The sequence below is a fragment of the Schistocerca nitens genome, chromosome 1 (assembly GCF_023898315.1).
Source record: "Schistocerca nitens isolate TAMUIC-IGC-003100 chromosome 1, iqSchNite1.1, whole genome shotgun sequence".
Lineage (NCBI taxonomy): Eukaryota > Metazoa > Arthropoda > Insecta > Orthoptera > Acrididae > Schistocerca > Schistocerca nitens.
This window is the reverse complement of record NC_064614.1, coordinates 1206202153-1206225110: the sequence shown is the minus strand read 5'-3', so window position 1 is coordinate 1206225110 and position 22958 is coordinate 1206202153. Positions and strand designations below refer to the sequence as shown.

At 42.1% G+C, this 22958-nt stretch overlaps 1 protein-coding gene across 1 annotated transcript in view; it reads left to right on the top strand.

The window, feature by feature from the left end:
• Positions 1-22958, top strand: part of LOC126233522 (glutamate receptor ionotropic, delta-2-like) — a 198045-nt gene that overhangs the window by 55391 nt on the left and 119696 nt on the right. Inside the window, exon 6 of the mRNA XM_049942869.1 lies at positions 15186-15397. Within this exon, the coding sequence (XP_049798826.1) occupies positions 15186-15397 (212 nt within the window). The remainder of the gene's footprint in view (positions 1-15185; positions 15398-22958) is intronic.

The following is a 22958-nucleotide window of genomic DNA, read 5'->3' as shown; positions in this document are numbered from 1 at the left end:
AATCCAGTGCGAGCTTCTTCATCTCCCAGTACCTATTGCAACCTACATCCTTCTGATTCTGTTTAGTGTAATCATCTCTTGGACTCCCTCTACGATTTTTACCCTCCAGGCTGCCCTCCAATACTAAATTGGTGAACCCTTGATGCCTCAGAATATGCCCTACCAACCGATCCCTTCTTCTAGTCAAGTTAGGCCACAAATTTCTCTTCTCTCCGTTTCTATTAATACCTCTCCATTAGTAATGTGATCTACCCATCTAATCTTCAGCATTCTTCTGTAGCACCACATTTCGAAAGCTTCTATTCTCTTCTTGTCCAAACTATTTATCGTCCATGTTTCACTTCCATACATGGCTACACCGGCCAAAGTGGCCATGCGGTTAAAGGCACTGCAGTCTGGAACCGCAAGACCGCTACGGTCGCAGGTTCGAATCCTGCCTCGGGCATGGATGTTTGTGATGTCCTTAGGTTAGTTAGGTTTAACTAATCCTAAGTTCTAGGGGACTAATGACCTCAGAAGTTGAGTCCCATAGTGCTCAGAGCCATTTTTGCCATACATGGCTACACACCATACAAATACTTTCAGAAACGACTTCCTGACACTTAAATCTATACTCGATGATAACAAATTTCTCTTCTTCAGAAACGCTTTCCTTGCCACTGCCAGTCTACATTTTATATTCTCTCTACTTCGACCATCATTAGTTATTTTGCTCCCAAAATAGCAGAACTCCTTTACTACTATAAGTGTCTCATTTCCTAATCTAATTTCCTCAGCATCACCTGACTTAATTCGATCACATTCCATTATCCTCGTTTTGCTTTTGTTGATGTTCATCTTATATCCTCCTTTCAAAACACTGTCCATTCCGTTTAGCTGCTCTTCCAGGTCCTTTCCTGTCTCTGACAGAATTACAATGTCATCGGCGAACCTCAAAGTTTTTATTTCTTCTCCATGGATTTTAATCCCTACTCCGAAATTTTATTTTGTTTCCTTTACTGCTTGCTCGATATACAGATTGAATAACATTAGGGAGAGGCTACAGCCCTGTCTCACTCCCTTCCCAACCACTGCTTCCCTTTCATGCCCCTCGACTCCTATAACTGCCATCTAGTTTCTGTACAAATTGTAAATAGCCTTTCGCTCCCTGTATTTTACCCCTACTACCTTCAGAATGTGAAAGAGAGTATTCCAGTCAACGTTGACAAAAGCTTTCTCTAAGTCTACAAATGCTAGGAACGTAGGTTTGCCTTTCCTTAACTTTTTTTCTAAGATAAGTCGTAGGGTTAGGGTTGCCTCACGTGTTCCCACATTTCCACGGAATCCAGACTGATCTTCCCCGAAGTCGGCTTCTACCAGTTTTTGCATTCGTCTGCAAGGAATTCGTGTTAGTATTTTGCAGCCGTGGCTTATTAAGCTGATAGTTCGGTAATTTTCACATTTGTCAACACCGGCTTTCTTTGGGATTGGAATTGTTATATTCTTCTTGAAGTCTGAGGGTACATAAATTTGATAACAGAGAGTTAACCTGAAACGTGAACATTAATTTGATGTGTGTAGTACCACGGCAACCATGCGCTGCTGTCTTAAACGCAAAGCTAATCCAATCCAGTCATTCATCCCACTTGTTCTGTGAATTCCCATTATATGTAGTTATTCCTAGTTTTCAAATGCTATTTAACATCTCAGCAAAAGAAGTCTGAGGATGCTACGGTATGCTTGTGATATGAGAAACTGCACTATTAAAGTGAAATATTTTGAATTGACTGGATACAAAAGCTGGAGCAAGACAAGGGGGTTCTGGGCTCCAAATGCCGCAATTATCTTGCATAAATATTTGATAGACTCATCGACTGTGGTGTGTAGTCGCAGTCAGCCGTACTAACGGTGTGAAAGTGTCCAGTACGACCAAGAGATAGCAGGTAACTTACTTAGACTAGGGTAGAGGGCCTAAATAATCTATGAATACTTAATCCAAGAGATGTTGTCTACTCGAAGTAAGCTTTCCTGTTCCAGAATTTTGGTACAGTTTCGCCATGTTTCATCCCTTCAACCCTTCCATGAGCTTCCTTAAACCACGGTAAGGAGTCGGCCGTGTTAAACGACCCTTGATTTTCATGAGGGTCTTACCTATTTTCAAACGTGCCCCGCATGGTAAATTGTGAAAGTATTTAAACACTGACTGATATAAATCTGTAGCCAAAGGTATCTTGTCCTTATTATCCTTGCATGTTTTATAGCGCAAGAGACCCTTCCAGGGTCTGGCGACTTCAGGTCCCCTCTTAATCTGTTGTTTAATTTGCGCCAGTCTTTTGTAACCCTCCTATTTTTCTTATAAGTAGCCAAAGGGCCCCTCAATTTCTCCCATGATTATCGACACACACACACATCCTTCTCATCCTTCTGTAGGGTGTCCGAACTTCCGGATTCCTCTTGGAACATTCAGTTCAATGCATCAGGAATTACGTTTTCACTGCCCTTAATTAACCTGAAATTTAGAAGCCGAAATTCTAACGGCCCGTCGGGATACGCTACCCTACGGGGACAATGACAGCGTTATAAGTCCTTAGGGCAAATGCTGACCAATTATTTTCCTCAAATTGCACATCTTAGTGAGAGACGATCTATATGGTGAATGCTGTACAGGGACCACATCGGATAAATGTATCTCATATTGTATTTTACCCCCAACTTTCCTGTTAGAACTTCTGGGAATTCACTCAATACCTTCACCAGTTTATTCACTTTCTTCTTTCTTAAGTGAGCTTCATTAGGCGGTGATTCTTTCGCCTCCACGTTCTACTGCTGTCCCGGAGAGCTATGCTTACAAATCTGCTCCTTCTTTCTGGCTCAAATCTAAACACAAAACTCTTATTTGCTAGTCGAGAATACATTCTTTTCTCCATAAGAAATCGCAACCTTACAGCTCCAATCATCACAATAAAATCCATTGGTCATGTGAACCCCTGGATGCCTTATTTAATTCTCATATTGCCAGCTACAGGCAACATTATCTTTGCCTAATTGCGGTAATTTACTTACTTGGAGCAACCGCTTATACCATTTCAAATCTAACAAGGGGACATTACTACCTGAATCCACTATCATACACGCTGGTTCGTGATTCACGCTTGTACACACAATGGTAAGAAAATGAGTGACATTGGTTTAACTTTACTGCAACTTTTCAATAGTCCTTGCAAATCTTTTCGCTGAGCTATTTTCCACTGGCGTCAGCTTTGTCTGGTCCTATCTCTTGGGGCCCTTTTCTTTTGTACTGGAAGACCAGAAAGATTACTCCACTAATATGATCTTTTCTTTCAGACACTCCCCCCCGTAGACACTCTCTGCGGTGGAACTCCCCCTACACTCAGTGACTCGGTCCTATCTTGCTTAATTATACGCCTCTCATATCTGAATTTGATACTTTCGATAATGCATATTCTGAGCGTGTGAGGTTGATCTGTTATTCTGCGCAACAGATTAATCTGAGATGTACCCTTTACCCTGTGGCTCCGGCAAGATGCAATTTCCACCCCCACACTACTATACAAGTCAGACAGACGCTCCTAAAGTTCTAAAGAGAAATGCCTGAAAAACTTTCAGCAATAAATATCTTCTGGAGTCGTCCGCTGTAAGGAAATGACACAAAAATTCACAAAATTTCTTACGTAACTAGTGCGATACTTGGGTACTGGAGTAGTGATAGTTAGTGTAAGAAAAATATGAAACTAACAAAAGTTATGATTTGTTTTGCAAAAATTCTAAGCAATCACAATGAGACTTTTAGTTATGAATTGAACAAGTTATATCCTGGTTCTTTTCGGAATGTGAAGTTACGTTTCAAGGATAGGATTCGCTATTGAAATTTCTACACAAAGTTTAAGATGGTTGTTAACTTGGCAGAATGGCTGAGAGGCTCGCCTACTCCACTTGAATAATTATCCTTTAGAATGTTGCTAGGTACGGTCGAGGCTGTCACGTGTGAAATGCAGTGAAGTGTACTGTTGTGGCGAAATATGGGGCTCGCAATAGTTGTAGTGCACAATACCAAAAGCTGCGATGACTGCTGCCTGCACCGCTCGCTGCTGACAAATAAGATTACTCTCGTTCTATCTGGATTGACCTTCGCCAGTCAAACTCTCCCTATGCCTTGATGAAGTCAAGGATTCCTATTCGCCTCTAGTCTAACTATTGGCGTGGCACACCAGTCAGATAACCAGTCCACCACGATGCCACTCAAAATTCGCTCGCAGGCGTTTAACTATAACTCTGTCCGTTCCCGCCGCACAATAAGTGTGTCGGCCAACACAGTGAACAAGGCTTAATAGCAAGGACTCAATATAGAGTCGCCCTTTGATTCGTTCTCGACAGAGGTGCTCTCCCAGTGAAGTAGTGAGGAGAGACTTGTTCCGCGCTCTTTCGAGTCCACATACGAGCGCGCACAGTCTCGTTACGTGTTCTCGCTCCAAGAGCGACAACGGAACAGCACCTCTCCACGCCAGACGAGAAGGGGTATATCTTTCGGTCTCTTCCATTATTCCTTCAGCTCAAGGCGTCCGTAATATCGTCTGCCAATCAGCATTGCTCTTCTAAAAGGGAGAATGATGTTTCGTTTAAGGCGACCAATCCGCTTGGCGCTTTGGCGTTTGCTTTCTTCGTGTGAAAATCTCTGAAATTGCGTGCTATGTGTAAAGAATGCGTAGGCTGGCCGCTCCCACACAATGTAGCGGAATTTGGTTTTAAGCTGGACACGGGGTTGTCCCCCCCTTTCACTCGGGCCCACGCTGTCTGCTACAGGCGGTCACCGGCCGACATGGGCTTGGTCGTCCTCTGAAGGGCCTGGCGTCCCGTTGTGCGGCATCTCTCCCGAACTAAAAGCCTTTGTGACCGTCGAGTTTGGAATGTATGTGTGCACGCCAGCCTCGATTATTTCAACCACGGTGCGCTCACTTTTTGATTGCATATCGTTTACATGAATTCATACAACATTGACTTTATCGTATCGAGTTTGGGTTCGAATGAAGCGTCTTGATGTGCGGAATGTGATTGTGAGGGCGGAACATGTAAGCAATGAAGGTAAGGAGACTGCAATGTCTTACATACCTCCTTCCTTCTGACAAAATTTTTGTCTGGAGTTTGCCAATGCCGAGGAAAACATTGACAAAGTCGGCAAAAATTGTTCTTTTAGAATTTCCAATAAACTTTTCTCAGTCATTCTTAACAATTTTTTCTAATGATTTCTTTATAGCTATTGTTTCTATTTTTTAGTTTTACAATTTATATTTTGTCGTTAGGCAAATATAGGCTTTTTCGAAACTTGTAAGTGTAGAGTGTATAAAGTATTAGTGTGGTTATATCTTTTCTTTAGTTAAGCTTGCGTAAATGTTCGCAAAAGCTCTGTTGTATTATTTTGTTTTGTTTATTTAGGCATTATCTTTTTCTTTATGTGTCAATGTTTTTTTTTATAAGAATGAAGAAGTGTTTCCTCTTAATTCTACCCTCAGTATTAATATTACTACCTCAAAAGGTGTTTTTGAATGTTACTTGAAGAAGAAAAATCCTGCTCAAATCCTTTTCTAATTTTACATATAAAAGAAATAAATAGACTTTCCATGAGTTTATGAGATTATATAACTATACTAAGTAAGTTTCTTTACAAAGGGTTTAAGGTATCTATAAATTGTGGACTTTACATACATAATAAAAATAATTATTTTTACAAGAAAGGAAAAGAAAATATTTTTACAAAAATATCATTTTATTAACTCTACATTCGTATTTTATCAATTTTTTGTTTTGTTTTGTCTTGCGTCAGTTTATGTGTTCGACGATCCCCACTGAAATGCTGGAAGGCGTCGACTCATTTGTATGGGTGTCACAAATCATGAGAGAATCTTTGTAGCATGCGATGCCGGCCCTTACTTGTTGACATTGTCATCATGGAGTGGTACTTTTAACCGATGATGATGACTGTGGTTTACTGCATAAACAGTGATGTCTTGGTACTCCTTTGCTGTCACACCTGGGACGGTATGGTAGTTCGATGATTGTAGTTGACTACCGACGATCGTCACCCAATATTGTGGTGTGACGTGTTGGTACTTCACACCTGGTTCGGTATGGTGATTTGATGATGTGGTAGGGAGAATACTGATGATTTTGCTGAATCTATTTCTAGATAATGTTGGTTGGTACTCCTTAATATTCCATTTGCCGTTCGCTTGTATTTGTTTGACGATTCAAGGTTTATTTTTGGAGAGGTGATTGTAGTAGTTGCCATGCCTCAAAGTTCATGGAAAGACGGTTGTAGCAATTTGCTATGTAGGATAGGAAAGAAAGGTATCTTGCTGTCTTCTGCCCTTCTTCATCTTGCATCTTCTGTTCTTCTCTTCTTCCTTGCATTCGTCTGTTCTTCTTGGGCTAGGAATATGTGAATTTTAGTGTAAGAATGATATAGGATTTGTCGGATCTGACTGCCTTACCAACTGTTACTTGATGAGTTTGTGGGTCTTAGTAATTTTTTGTAGCTTTATTGTCGTCTCGTCGTATTATGATTCTCTCCACGCTCTTCCATTGTGTGGCGCTGTCGTGACATATGAAATGTCCGTGCTGCGTGTTGTCCTCCCGAAGTCCAACGTGGTTGCAACCTGCATTTCCAGTGTGGCGTTGGTCTTCATGTTGTTGTTATTTCTTTCTCAACGTGTCTGTACCCTCTCCGTCGCTATCTCGAAGCATCTGATGTTAAGGGCGCCGGTAATTGGTGTTGCTGGCGATGTCCCTCTGATGTGTAGAAATATTTACAATTTTTGTTTTACATATATTTATTTACAAAAAAATTCTGATTATATATAATGCAAAAATTTTCAGATAGTGGCAAAAATTATTACATAGATATATTTCTTTATTTTAATTATGTCCTACCACTTCTTCATTCTTTTAATTGTTGTGTACCATTTATTGTTTCTGTGCATGTTGTAGTGTACTTGATACTACAAGATATTGTTAGTGTGTATTGTGTCTCTCTTTTCTTTTATATAATGTGTTATTTTAATGATCTTTTAATTTAACTTTTATTTAGTGGTTAGTATAAAAGAGGGTGGACGTTAGTTTATCTAACCTCTTCCCCATTTTTCAATTCAATCTTTACGTTTTGCAGTGTTCGGTGGCCTAACTTCTGCATCTGGTTTCTGTTTGCTGTGTTGTTCCTGTCTCTGTGGACCATAATTTTCTCTGTAATTATTCGCGCTCTGGTCTCGCCAGTTGCTGTTTGTAACATCGTGACCTCTTTCAAAGTATCCTTGACCGTTGGCATTTTGATTCCTAAATCCATATCCCCTACTGTATTACATTACGATTCCTATTTCGGTACCAATTATTCTGGTTATCGTTTCTATGCCAATTGTCTCCATTGCGCCACTGTCTTGTCTGTTGAATTGCCTGAAATTATTGGTGTTAGGATTACGATTATTATTATTATTGGGATATTCGTTCCTAGTCCTCTCCTTTTGCTGTTCCTTTTCCTTTCTTTTTTCTTTCACCTCGTCTTCTTTAAACATAAATTCAAGTTCCCTTAAAACCTCTTTGAATTCTTCGGTATTTTCATTTTTTCCTGCTGTTGCCTGTTGATACTTTAACGATAATTTCATTCTACACAGACGTGTCAGCTCTCCGTTATTGTATGGTTTGTCTAGGCATAGATTCTTTTTGTCCATTGTATCAAAGAATTTTACCACGCTTTTCTCTCCTGAGTTTTCATATGGTGTCATCTGAAGTAACTCGTACATAATTTTGTTTTGCGCCTCCTTGGACCAATATCTTTCGAGAAATGCTGTTCTGAACTGTAGGTAAGACGTGCAGGTAGCCGCGATCTTTTGCATCACTTCTGCTACTGTCCCTGACATGTGCGCACTAATGAAGTCAAATTTGTGAGCTACACTCCAGTGGTTTGGTAAGCCTACTTGAAACTGGTCGACGAATGTGCTTGCATGCAAGCTACCGCCTTCTTCCTTGAAATGTTGAAATTTTCTAACTGTAAGGAAGTGGTCGGTATCATATCTAATCATAAACCCGGTTTGTGGCTGATTCATGGACTCAAATAATCTGCCACTGCTTGTGTCGTCGTGTTTATTCTCTGGCAATCTACTGCCTGTCTGCCTATTCTCAATTTCCTGACTCATATCCGCGTCATATCGTATCATTGGTGAAAAAAAGAGTTGTTCGTGTGTTTCCACTCTCGTCGTTCGTGGTATGGTACCTGTGCTGCTATTATGTTGCGTCATTGGATTTACTGGTCCAGTTGCCTGTCTTCCGATTGGTATCGGCTGAATGCATGTGTTCCGTTTTTCTGGGTACTGTGCCTGGTCCTGTGGCATGTCATGTATTATTTTAATCGGGGTTTTCTGTTTCGATTTCTGCTCGAGTGTTACGTCTAGCTTTGGTTCTACTTGAACTTTCTTACACGGCGCGTGTTCGTGTACTGAATTAATGCTTGACGCGTCAGTTGTTTCGCTACAGGTGTAATCGCTCTCGATATTTTCTTCGATAGTTTGTATCAACTCTGTTCGAAGCTTTTCAAACTGATCTCTGTTTTTAAGTTCTATTTTATTAATCCGCTGATCATACTTTTTCAGTGCAACCTTTGCGACCTTTCCTTTGAATTGCTTGTTCTTCCGAAATTTGTATTGCTGTTCGAGTCGCTTTTTTTGTAAAACGTTCTACCTTTTTGTCAACGTTTACGATGTCCAATTGGACCTTGTCCACGTCAGTGCGTAATTGCTGCTGACCTTGTGTTAGTACCTGAATTCTTTCTCTAGATTCTTTCCCGTCTTTGTTTATCTGAGTGATCTGACTATCAATTCTAGCGATCCCTTCTTCTATCTGGATTTTAACCTGTTGGATCTGTGTCTTAATCTCTTGTCTCAAGTTCTGATTATCCTTTTGGATCTGTCTTAATAGCCTGACTATCCTGTTTCAATTTCTGACTATCCTGTTTCAATTTCTGATTATCCAGTTTCAAATCCTGATTATCCTGTTTCAATTCCTGATACTGTTTTATCATACTAGCGTTCATTTTTTGTAACATCTCCGTCATCGCGTCCTGTCCTGTAACACTACCTTCTGCTGAACTATGAATTCTGGATCTATTGTTTTCTACTCGGTCAGTTACGTCGTTTACTAGACTATGCTGTGGCGTTTCTACGTTTGATAACTGCAATAACCCGTGCTGTCTGTGTTGAGGACTAGTTGCGTTTGTCATTGAACCATTACGTGGCGCAAACAACTCCGCATTCTGCCCTCTCTGTTGTGTATGTCTTGTGTTCGCAGGTACAGTTGCGTCTGTTACGTAACCTTTTCGTGGCGCTCGTAACTCCGCAAAATTCTGTGTCTGCTGTTGGGGCATATTTAGAATGTGTACGATAGGTTCAGCGTATTCTAAATGTTCCCCCTCTTCCTCACTGTCTACTTCTCTTTGAACGTTAGCTAACTGCCGGTTCATTGACTGTATTGAAGCGTATTCTGTCCCTGAATATGCGGCAAACAAACGCGTTTCCTGTGCTCGTTTCGCTTCTAAAAATGGTTCAAATGGCTCTGAGCACTATGGGACTTAACATCTGAGGTCATAAGTCCCCTAGAACTTAGCAATACTTAAACCTAACCAACCTAAGGACATCACACACATCCATGCCCGAGGCAGTATTCGAACCTGCGACCGTAGTAGTCGCGCGGTTCCGGACTGAGCGCCTAGCGTTTCGCTTCTAATCTTTGCCATTTCCTACGTGGGCTGTCTATTTCTGGCTCAGAATGTGCCCTACCTGGAATTTCATATGCTGGAAATTCGATGTTCTCATCCCTTCGATTCCTATCTGTCTGATCTGTGACACTTTTATCCCAGTCTAACTGAGCCTGCTGATTCTGCCGCTCCCCGACTGTTCTATTCTCTGATTCACCGTCTGTCCTATTTTCAGGTTCAGCTTCTGTCCTATTGTCAATAAGCTCGTTTACTTGCTGTCTATCTGGTTGATTCTCCCCCACCTTGTCTACTTGCTGTCTCTCACGTAACCTTTTGGTTTATGCTCTCGTTAACATGGAAATTCTTTCAACACACCACAACCCTATCTACAAAACTGTACGACCACTTACCAGTTGGTTGAACCAACAACAACAACAACGTCGTGACATCTCGGCTAATGTTCTGTCTGCTCTGCTACAGTCTCCAATCTCTACTTGTGTGCTTGCAAAGGGAGAAAAATGTTATTTCTTAATTCTAATTTATGTGATTCTGCGTCACACTGCGTCTCTGCGTCACTCTGCGTCTGTGCCTATCACCTGAAAATTCTATGTCCTAACAGCTACACAAAAATAGTAAAAAAATGCAAAATTTTCCAACACAATAACACCCCCCCTTTTCCCTACAATTCTGCTTTCTTCACTATCCGTATCTATTCTGATCCCAATCTTTCCAAATAGCTATTTAATACATGAAAGAAAATTCTTCAAAATGCTACTGCTGCGACCTGCCGTACCTAACTATCCTGACACTTTCCTATCCTGGTAGCTTACCTATTTTACCTATCCTGGCAGGGACGCCATTTTCTGACCGTGTGGGGCTGATATGTTATTCTGCGCAACGGATTAATTTGAGATGTACCCTTTACCCTGTGGCTCCGGCAAGATGCAATTTCCACCCCCACACTACTACAGAAGTCAGACAGACGCTCCTAACTTTCTAAAGAGAAACGCCTTGATGTGCGGAATATTATTGTGAGGACAGAACATGTAAGCAATGAAAGTCAGGAGACCGCGACGTCTTGCAATATGACTATCGAAATAATGGAAGCTCAGTAGTTTGCTACCAAAAATAAGTCGGGACAGATCTTCTTGCGTGATATTCCTTCGAAAATTTGCTAACCATCTCAGCTTCCATCCACTGTAGACACGAGGCTGAAACTGCTGTGGTAACATGCTCAGTTTAACGCATGTGTGTTTCACTCGTGCCTTGTAGTCAGTAGCAATGCCTGTTAACCAACTCATTCCTCACACTACTCAACAAGCTCTGCGACAAGCCTTTTTGGAATTCACCCAATGACTCATTTTTGCACAAGATCTCGCTAATTACCCTTCTTAACCTTTCATGGGCTAAAAGATAGACAACCTGAAACAACGTATAATCAGCAGTTAGTAAGGCCCTAGCTTGCTCTTCCAACCTAACGGACTACCACACTACCTGCACTATCTGTTCTTTAGTATCTATGGCTAGTCTCTCAGTTTTTTTAACTACAGCACACAGAGAGAGTTTGTCAGTTTCCCAAACGTCTTCAAGCTCAGACACAGCTTCCCATCTTCCTCCTTGTGAGGGGGAGCAATGAACACCTGGACTGAATAATTACTAATTACAATCAAATGTCACATTTTTCGTGAATCATTGTTTATCTGTCTACGCTACAATAGACCCGAGTCATGTTACGAGCAGTACCTTATTTTCCTCATTAACAATAGCCTCCTTGTAATGATTTATGGGTGAATTTGAAATATAATGAAATATAAGACAGGAGCTTACGCCATAACACGAGTAAAATATCTGGTTATTTGAAAATAACCGCGTATTTATAAACATTTGGTTACAATCACATTAAGCACGGCCTATTATAATAAAATAAGAGACAATATATGTACATTTTTTTCTTTTGTAAAAGTCCTCAACAAAGGCAGAAAATAAGTAAATCAGGATACACGACGGACTGGAACAGAAAAAAGGAAAAATGTTGACAAGGGCCTCTGGACAAGCATGAATTAGACATTTAATTAGTTTTGCGTAATCGAGGGTGTAGTAATAAATGTGTGATAAAATAGTAATCCACTTTTTTCTTTCAACAAATAATGTAGCAAAAAAACTATCCATGCAAGAGGAAATATAGAGAGATAGATAGTTAAATTGTATATACAAGTAGTGAAATACAGGATTCAGCCACCTATGTGCTATGACATGTCGACCACTATTGGTCATAACCTCAGAATTGCAAATCAGAGGGAGGAGACAGGTTCTGAAGACAGAAAACAGATAGAGATACAAAAATTAGGTCGGCTAAGGATAAACATTATACACCCACTCTCTGGAATATAAAGTAAACGGACGACAAGGAACATAAGCCCATTAGTATTTAAATATACTATAATTCTGATATCTGTCACGTGAGGTATCACAAATAAACTAATAGAATGCGTAATGGTGAGCTATGCCACATTTCATCTAGATGCAGGTCTAGTCCTGCAGCAATGTAAGATAATTGTGTAGCAGAGTAAGCAGTTACAGCACTTGAGAAGGGGCGTTCGACTATAAGTTAATGATACAATCACCGAAATGAAATAAGCGATTGGGACACAGGGTCGTCATAGTACGTAATTCCTGTCAGTGCTAGAAGTAATAGTATGAGGAAGTGAATTAATATCTAACGCTATTTTCTCTGACTCAATTCTTGTTAGATAACAAGGGCTCGCTTGAACAGTTACTAAACCGATGAAGTACACTGAACCTGAATCCAAATAACTAGCTCAACGGATTACGCGAAAGGGGAACAAACAGCCAAAAAAAATAATGTCACGAGAGTGACTACATTTCTTCTGACATGACTGCTACCACCATATAATGGTAATGCAATTATTTTTATCTCATGATTATGTGATTGGGATAAGTCTGCACAAAATTGAATTATCATGTGTGTTAATGCGAAAGAAAGTAGGAGCGCGAGCAACTGGCTGTAAATACGAGGGTTGGAACTTTAATAGTGGCAACTATTTATTTACAGCTCGTACAAAATAGACTGACCTTCAAAGTAGTCACCAGCATTGTGTATAAACCGTTGCCAGCGATTTGGAAGTCGTAGGATACTCTTCGCAGTGCGAGTTGTGTTGACAACTCGGGCGGCGCAGTCTATTGCCCCACGAATTTGTAGCAGTTTTGAAGCGAATGCCGTGAAGTGTTTCCTTCAGTTTACAAACCGAGCTGAGCTCACTAGGGCTTAACTCAGGGGAGTGCAGTAGGTGGTATAGCACTTAGCATCCCCATCATCCAAACAAATCAGTAACAGCTTGCACTGTACGTTCCCAAACAACAATGGAATTTTTATGGATGACAATGCGATGTTTCACCAGGCCACAGCTGTTCGCGATTGGTTTGTTGAATTTTCTGGACAGTTTGAGCGAATGATTTGACCACCCATATCGCCCAACAAGAATCCCATCGAACATCTATTGGGCATAATCTAGAGGTCACTTCGTGCTCAGAATCCTGCACCGGCAACACTTTCTCAATTACGGATGGATGTAGAGGCAGCATGGTTCATTATTTCCGCAGGGGACTTGCAACGATTTGTTGGGACTGTGCCAAGTCGAGCTGACGCGAAAGAAGGTCCGAGACGATGACTTTTACCACCCCAGTGTATGTTGCTGAATGTACCTATAAATATATATCATTGTTCGATTCATAATTCAGGAGATATGACTGCCACATCATGCATAACATTTTTACTACTAGCTCTATATTCAACACATTTCGCAGATAGTGGGAACATATAACACTAGATGACCTGCAAAATTTATGTAGCTGTACAGCACATTTGCGGGAGATAAAACGTCATAAAAAGTGCCCTGCCTGAAAATGAAAGTGCACCACGAAATTCGCTAGACATACAAGTGAAATATGTGCACAGAGAATTGTGAAACGTATGTGCATACAGGCAAAGCCAAGAGGGAAAAGAGTTCAACCTTAACCCCTGGAATGATTTCAGTCAAATTCGGTATATATTAGTTACAATGTGGAAAGAAATTCTGTAGGGTTCAGTACCACTGGCCTCCTTCTTGCGTGAGCGTGATAAGGTGGAGAGAGAATGGGGGAGGAGGTGATGGACAGCAAGGGGGAAGGAAGAGATATGCACAGACCGGAGGAGGAGCTGATAGAGATAGGGGAGGGAAAAATTGGCAGAGGGAGGAGAGAAAATGGACAGAGAAAGGACATGAGAGGAAATGGACATGGACAGGAGGAGGAAGAGAGAGAGATGGGGGAGTAAGAAATGGACAGAGAAAAGCAAGAGAAGGAGCTGGACAGAGTGAGGGGAGAGCAGGAGATGGACACAAAAAATAAAGAGATGAACAGGGAGATGGGAAGGAGATGGGTAGAGAGAGGGGGAGGGGGAGAGGGAGACAGAGTGGGGAAGGAGACTAACAAAGACAGGGAGAAAATGGAATTAGAGGCAGGAAGATGAGATGGGCAGAGGGAGATGGGGGAGGAGCAGATGGACACAGAGAGGAGCAGCAGACTGACAGAGAGAGGGGGCAGAGGAGAGGGTCAAAGAAAGGGGAACGTGGAGATGAACAGAGAGTATAGGGTGCAGGAGCTGGGCAGAGAGATGTGGTGATGGAAGGAGGAAATGGACAAGTAGAAGACTATAATAAATGCGTACCTAGGCAACACTAGGTTTTCTGCTACTACTTCATAACAGAAGTTATTACAACAGTGTCATGTGTGTTTTTGTTCATGATGTACATCATTGTACCAAGAACCAACAGAACAGTCAATCAAGGCAGTTATCTATGTTGGTACGACTTAGTACATTCTGGTGAGGAGTGAGGAGCTATAGAGTGGTATCATAGCGAAGCTGGACAGGAGCATAAATGATTAGTGAACAATTTAACACAACCAAGAGAAGATTTACTTATTGTACTGTACTGTATTTTGTATGTAACTGGGGACCTAGAAACGACGGAGGGGCTTCGTCCCTGCCATAGTCCTCAGTGGTTCACAACCCCACAACAGGCTACAGCAGTCCACTCACCCCACCGCCACCCCACACCGAACCCAGGGTTACTGTGAGGTTCGGCCCCCCGTCTCACACCAGACGAGTGTAACCCCAATTTTTTCGTGGTAGTGTAATTATGGTGTATCTGTACGTGGAGAAAGTGTTTGTGCAGCAATCCCCGACATAGTGTCGGGTCTGCATTCCACTATGTTCGGATATTCATGTCTATCTAATCTGTTGCGTGAAAGATCGAGTTAGTAACATTAGTTTTGTAGATGTATTTTCCCTCAACCATTCACTAAGCGTTCCGTACATCAGACTGCGGAACGTGCGTAAAGTGTGGAGTGCATGCATTGTTGATGAGGCAGCGGCAGCGCCGCATGTGCGCAGGCGCAGCGGTGCCCGCGCGATGGGCGAGCTGGCGGCTGCTGCTGCTGTGCAGCGTGCTGTCGGCGCTGCTGCTGGACACGCACTACTCGGCCGCCATCGTGACGTCACTCTTGCTGCCGCCGCCTCGCACCATCAACACCAAGGTAGACCTCGTGCACAGCCCACTCGCGTTCGGCCTCGAGAACCTCAGCAACGTCCAGGAGTACTTCGAGGTACCAGCTAGCCTACTCCGCTTCCTCTGTGATAACCTATTGGGGCAGCACTTGTGAATGACAGAAAAATCGAAATTTTTCTACATCTATCATATTTTTCTATATCTATCATATTCTACATACAGGGTGTTTCAAAAATGACCGGTATGTTTGAAACGGCAATAAAAACTAAACGAGCAGCGATAGAAATACACCGTTTGTTGCAATATGCTTGAAACAACAGTACATTTTCAGGCGGACAAACTTTCGAAATTACAGTAGTTACAATTTTCAACAACAGATGGCGCTGCAAGTGATGTGAAAGATATAGAAGACAACGCAGTCTGTGGGTGCGCCATTCTGTACGTCGTCTTTCTGCTGTAAGCGTGTGCTGTTCACAACGTGCAAGTGTGCTGTAGACAACATGGTTTATTCCTTAGAACAGAGGATTTTTCTGGTGTTGGAATTCCACCGCCTAGAACACAGTGTTGTTGCAACAAGACGAAGTTTTCAACGGAGGTTTAATGTAACCAAAGGACCGAAAAGCGATACAATAAAGGATCTGTTTGAAAAATTTCAACGGACTGGGAACGCGACGGATGAACGTGCTGGAAAGGTAGGGCGACCGCGTACGGCAACCACAGAGGGCAATGCGCATCTAGTGCAGCAGGTGATCCAACAGTGGCCTCGGGTTTCCGTTCGCCGTGTTGCAGCTGCGGTCCAAATGACGTCAACGTCCACGTATCGTCTCATGCGCCAGAGTTTACACCTCTATCCATACAAAATTCAAACGCGGCAACCCCTCAGCGCCGCTACCATTGCTGCACGAGAGACATTCGCTAACGATATAGTGCACAGGATTGATGACGGCGATATGCATGTGGGCAGCATTTGGTTTACTGACGAAGCTTATTTTTACCTGGACGGCTTCGTCAATAAACAGAAGTGGCGCATATGGGGAACCGAAAAGCCCCATGTTGCAGTCCCATCGTCCCTGCATCCTCAAAAAGTACTGGTCTGGGCCGCCATTTCTTCCAAAGGAATCATTGGCCCATTTTTCAGATCCGAAACGATTACTGCATCACGCTATCTGGACATTCTTCGTGAATTTGTGGCGGTACAAACTGCCTTAGACGACACTGCGAACACCTCGTGGTTTATGCAAGATGGTGCCCGGCCACATCGCACGGCCGACGTCTTTAATTTCCTGAATGAATATTTCGATGATCGTGTGATTGCTTTGGGCTATCCGAAACATACAGGAGGCGGCGTGGATTGGCCTCCCTATTCGCCAGACATGAACCCCTGTGACTTCTTTCTGTGGGGACACTTGAAAGACCAGGTGTACCGCCAGAATCCAGAAACAATTGAACAGCTGAAGCAGTACATCTCATCTGCATGTGAAGCCATTCCGCCAGACACGTTGTCAAAGGTTTCGGGTAATTTCATTCAGAGACTACGCCATATTATTGCTACGCATGGTGGATATGTGGAAAATATCGTGCTATAGAGTTTCCCAGACCGCAGCGCCATCTGTTGTTGAAAATTGTAACTACTGTAATTTCGAAAGTTTGTCTGCCTGAAAATGTACTGTTGTCCCAAGCATATTGCAACAAACGGTGTATTTCTATCGCTGCTCGTTTAGTTTTTATTGCCGTTTCAAATATACCGGTCATTTTTGAAACACCCTGTATATTGTCTTTCCTGGTTTCTTGACATACAGGTTGTCCATAATTAAAGTTCCAGTTTCAAAACACAGTCGAAAGAGGGCCACTGCTCAGAATAAAATGAAATTTGAACAATGGTGCAATGGTGCAATGGTGCAATGGTGCAATGGTGTAGCAATTTTAATGACCAGTAGTGTATTTTAAGAGAGTTTATACACAAACCGGTCTGCGAAATAGATATATTCACTGTTCTCACTCAGATCATATATAATCCACAAACATAATAAATACTACTAATTTCACAAAACAAAAACACAGTTATCATCCTCACTAAAAAATATACTTCACATGTCATTTCAGAACAAAGATTCTTTATTTCTACTAACAAAATGTACTTTAATGTGGAAGTTCAAATACATATAATCTGGTTACATACCAAAGGCTAGATAACAGATCACGTATCATCCTGTTGCTGAGCGGCCGCTACGGTCGCAGGCTCGAATCCTGCCTCGGTCATGGATGTGTGTGATGTCCTTAGGTTAGTTATGTTTAATTAGTTCTAAGTTCTAGGCGACTGACGTCGTCAGAAGTTAAGTCGCATAGTGCTCAGAGCCATTTATCATCATGTTGTGCGTCTATGTATACTAGCGTGTCTTCCTGTAAAAGAAGCGTTTACCTATATGGTGAATTATGTTTCAACTTAATTACAGCATAGGACACAAATTAACAAAAGTGGATCATTACAAAAGGTTTGACAGATATTACTGTAGGGTAATTCTGCATCAGTTCAGCGCAGCAACCAACCTCACAAACCCATGTATCTTTGAAGTATGGTTCATTTAGTGATCCATATGAGAGATGGAAAACTACCTACATGTAGAGGTAACAGAGAACTGTGAAAAAAGGTACAGGTCTGCATTGTTTGGAAATTTTGTGAAATTTACACTCATCTATCTCCACATAAATGTCTATAATTCTGGTTCTAATCCAGATAAAGCAATGAAACTTATATGACCGAAAATCTAATGAGTAGAGCTTTACGTTTACATGCAACATGGCGGTTTCCTAAGAACACAGCTCAAGGTCATTGGCATTGAATTTGACCTTGAATATCTCAAAACGCCCCACCTTCAATTTTTGTAAATATCTTGCATTGACCCAGTGTGCCACTATAAAGTTGGCAAATATCGTGATGGGAAGCCAGTTACATCATGGCAAAACATTTATTTCGTCTAAATCAAGCAAATCAGCTATTTTTATTATTAATTAAAAGCGCGCCATGCGCAAATACAAATACACATGCAAATACCTATACATTACTCTTGCGGTAGTTTTGTTACTGAAATTGTTCTTCCTCTGCAGTTTTTTCCATGATATCTTCCATAGTGTTCACTGCACAGTTCGCATACGCAGTCTTCATTCGACTCGTGGAATCTCTTGTCTAGGCAAAACTTTTGGCGGAATCCATCCGTTGCGTATCGTGTTACCACGTGTAGTAATTTGTCTGTTTCCACTCATCTGTTATTATGGAGTCGGTTGAGTACAAGTCGTCCCTCGTACAATCGTGTGTTTCTGTGAGTATCTGGTGTGTGCTTTCGTAGGCCTTGCTTTTGCATAGGAGCGTCTGTATTCTGATGCCTTCTATGAAGAAGGTTTCTTTCATTAAGATGTAAACGAGATTTGAAGCTGCAATCTTCCCGATGCCCAGGATTCCTTTTAGGTAGCGGGACTTGACTTTCTCTAGTGTTACTAGGACACTGACTTTTAGTTTTTTAAGATTATGTGGATACGATTAGTCGCTATTGGTGCTGATTTTATTGATAGTTTTTGAAGCTGTCGGATGCTGTAAATTGTTTTTATTGCTGCGATTGCTCTTTCTTTCGCATGGATATTAAATGATGCAAGTGTTGTTTACAGACTGACTCCGAGGGTTTAGTATTTTGGCACTATTTTTAATGGTTTGTTTTAAAGGTCCAGCGTTTCTTTTAATGTGAGTTTACCACCTCTGAAAATCATCTATTTGGTTTTGTTTTGGTTTATTTGTAACTCATTTCCCGCAGTCCATGACGTAAGTCTGTTTGGCACCTTAAGTGCTTCTTTGTCTTCTGAACCTATTACCATGTCGTGTGCATGATGTATGAGTGTCGCTGAGCTGTCTATGATCATCTTTGTGATGTCTCCTGTCATGATGTTGAATTGTGTCGGACTCATTGTGTCTGTTTGTAGTACTGTATTTGTTTGTGTTAAATTCTTAGATACGGAGAGATCATCAAATATCTGGATGTGGTTGTACCCTAGGATATCTGAAAGTACATTCCTTACCAGGTGTGTGACACCATTTAATAGTTTACGAATGCATGTTTTTCTGTTAATGGCGTAAAAGGTTTTGCTATAAAGACTACAAAATATTTTTCCCTGGATGTCATAGTACGTCTTGCACTTGCTGTGATAAGCAGCTCGCTGCATGTAGGGCTCTTCTTCCCTCCCTGAAACCAAACTGGTTTCCTGGTATTTGGGCGTCTATTTCAGCGGTAAGCCTTCTGGTTAATATTTCGAAAAAAAAATGTAAATATGCTGAAATATGTACCTGTTTTCTTTCAGAACAGTAGGCAATAACAGTCAATATCATTGTGAAAAATTGGTGAAAACTTCTTCCAGTAAACAGCAAATCAGACTTTTGTGAAACTAATCATTACTAGCTTCTTTGATATGAATGGATTGTTTACTCAAACTGCACTGTATGTGTGCTATGAAACAGTACTTGGTAATGCTCTGTAAGAAATGTATTTCAGGTTAATACGTAACATACAAGTTCGATGTGCTAATTATATAGTCCAGTACCACATCTCTCGGTTCATTAAGAGCAATTGATCGCCCATATTCCAGTGAACAAGGTAATTATAAAGTCAGAACCAGTAATCTCTACTTTGTGCTTCATATAATTTCTAAATGACTATGAAATATCAATATATGAAACCTACAGAACTCAGTCAGTTGGTAGGAACATCTGAAATTACCGCATTATGCTCTAATTTACATATAATGAAATCATGTTATACCACGCTAGACATCTTCGTTTGTCAGCAAAAGCACATGAAACAAAGTTTGGATTAAATATGTACAGCTATTGTTCATCTGTTTAACTTACATGCATAATTAAATTCACTAGTTTTCGATATTCTTAGAGACACTGCGAAGCAATGAGACCCAATATATGTAAACAAATCAATAAAAGTGAAACGTCCTCTTCGAAAATTAAGAGAGACTGTTCTGGTAAACTTCTACGTTATTTGATACTGAAACAGCTGAGTAAAACTGAACGTACTCAGACAGTTCTCTCTTTACTTATTCTGACCATCACTAAACTGACACACAATATTTTTAGCGCCACGCAATCTGACTTTCAATAATCCCTACAAAAGAGTAGCCCTGACTAACAATAGCTTATACCCTTCATGAATCACTTACCTCACAAAAATCTTCGTTACTCGAACTACTGCAATACAGCGAGCGCTAATTCCAACTACTTCAGGCACTAACTACTGATAGGCATATAGTTAATAAATGAAAGATTTTGTTAGAGAACAAACAATATATTTACCTCAACAGTGTTCAAAAGTCATTATATATATATATATATATATATATATATATATATATATATATATATATATATATATTCCTGGAAATGGAAAAAAGAACACATTGACACCGGTGTGTCAGACCCACCATACTTGCTCCGGACACTGCGAGAGGGCTGTACAAGCAATGATCACACCCACGGCACAGCGGACACACCAGGAACCGCGGTGTTGGCCGTCGAATGGCGCTAGATGCGCAGCATTTGTGCACCGCCGCCGTCAGTGTCAGCCAGTTTGCCGTGGCATACGGAGCTCCATCGCAGTCTTTAACACTGGTAGCATGCCGCGACAGCGTGGACGTGAACCGTATGTGCAGTTGACGGACTTTGAGCGAGGGCGTATAGTGGGCATGCGGGAGGCCGGGTGGACATACCGCCGAATTGCTCAACACGTGGGGCGTGAGGTCTCCACAGTACATCGATGTTGTCGCCAGTGGTCGGCGGAAGGTGCACGTGCCCGTCGACCTGGGACCGGACCGCAGCGACGCACGGATGCACGCCAAGACCGTAGGATCCTACGCAGTGCCGTAGGGGACCGCACCGCCACTTCCCAGCAAATTAGGGACACTGTTGCTCCTGGGGTATCGGCGAGGACCATTCGCAACCGTCTCCATGAAGCTGGGCTACGGTCCCGCACACCGTTAGGCCGTCTTCCGCTCACGCCCCAACATCGTGCAGCCCGCCTCCAGTGGTGTCGCGACAGGCGTGAATGGAGGGACGAATGGAGACGTGTCGTCTTCAGCGATGAGAGTCGCTTCTGCCTTGGTGCCAATGATGGTCGTATGCGTGTTTGGCGCCGTGCAGGTGAGCGCCACAATCAGGACTGCATACGACCGAGGCACACAGGGCCAACACCCGGCATCATGGTGTGGGGAGCGATCTCCTACACTGGCCGTACACCACTGGTGATCGTCGAGGGGACACTGAATAGTGCACGGTACATCCAAACCGTCATCGAACCCATCGTTCTACCATTCCTAGGCCGGCAAGGGAACTTGCTGTTCCAACAGGACAATGCACGTCCGCATGTATCCCGTGCCACCCAACGTGCTCTAGAAGGTGTAAGTCAACTACCCTGGCCAGCAAGATCTCCGGATCTGTCCCCCATTGAGCATGTTTGGGATTGGATGAAGCGTCGTCTCACGCGGTCTGCACGTCCAGCACGAACGCTGGTCCAACTGAGGCGCCAGGTGGAAATGGCATGGCAAGCCGTTCCACAGGACTACATCCAGCATCTCTACGATCGTCTCCATGGGAGAATAGCAGCCTGCATTGCTGCGAAAGGTGGATATACACTGTACTAGTGCCGACATTGGTCATGCTCTGTTGCCTGTGTCTATGTGCCTGTGGTTCTGTCAGTGTGATCATGTGATGTATCTGACCCCAGTAATGTGTCAATAAAGTTTCCCCTTCCTGGGACAATTAATTCACGGTGTTCTTATTTCAATTTCCAGGAGTGTATATATAAAAAAAATTCGTGACATCCAAGTTGACAAATTTCCTTTTTCTGACGGACACACGTCCAGATTGTCCGCTCATATTAACATTTCAGAACTCTGGCACCTCTCTCCCCACATCCACAACTGCTGGCGGCTCACCTCCAACTGCCCAACGCTACGCGCTGTTCCCATCCAACTGCCCAGCACTACACAAGCAATATTCCAACAATGAGTCCAACCAGCCACAGACTGCACTCAGCACAGTCAGCGATTTTAATACAGAGCGATACGTGGCGTCAGCAACATAAAAACCTAAACAGCCTACTTACAAAAGATACGTTCTGTGTAAAAGACAAAACGACTGTTAATACTGAAAAAATCATAAACCATCATCGACTCTGCTTATTTGGCGTATCTAAGTGATGACAACGTTATCTGGGCAAACTGTGTGTATGAAACAAATTAGATCAGTTCTCACATTTCCAAACATACGCCAATTTAACATGATGTTATAATTCTTTACTGTATTCTCTAAAAAACTGTGATACTAACAGTCGAGTAATTCTTTTAAAATACGTGCACTGAGGTGACAAAATAATGGGACAGCAATATGCACATATGCATGTGGCGGTAGTGTCGCGCACGCAAGGTATGAAAGGTCATAAAATTGGAAGAGCTGTCATTTGTACTTAAGTAATTCATATGAAAAGGTTTCCGTCGTGATTATGGCTGCACGACGCGAATTAACAGACTTTTTAAGGAGAACTGGCAGTCGGACCTAGACGCATGAGCCATTCCATTTCGGAAATCGTTAGGGAATTCAATATTCCAAGATC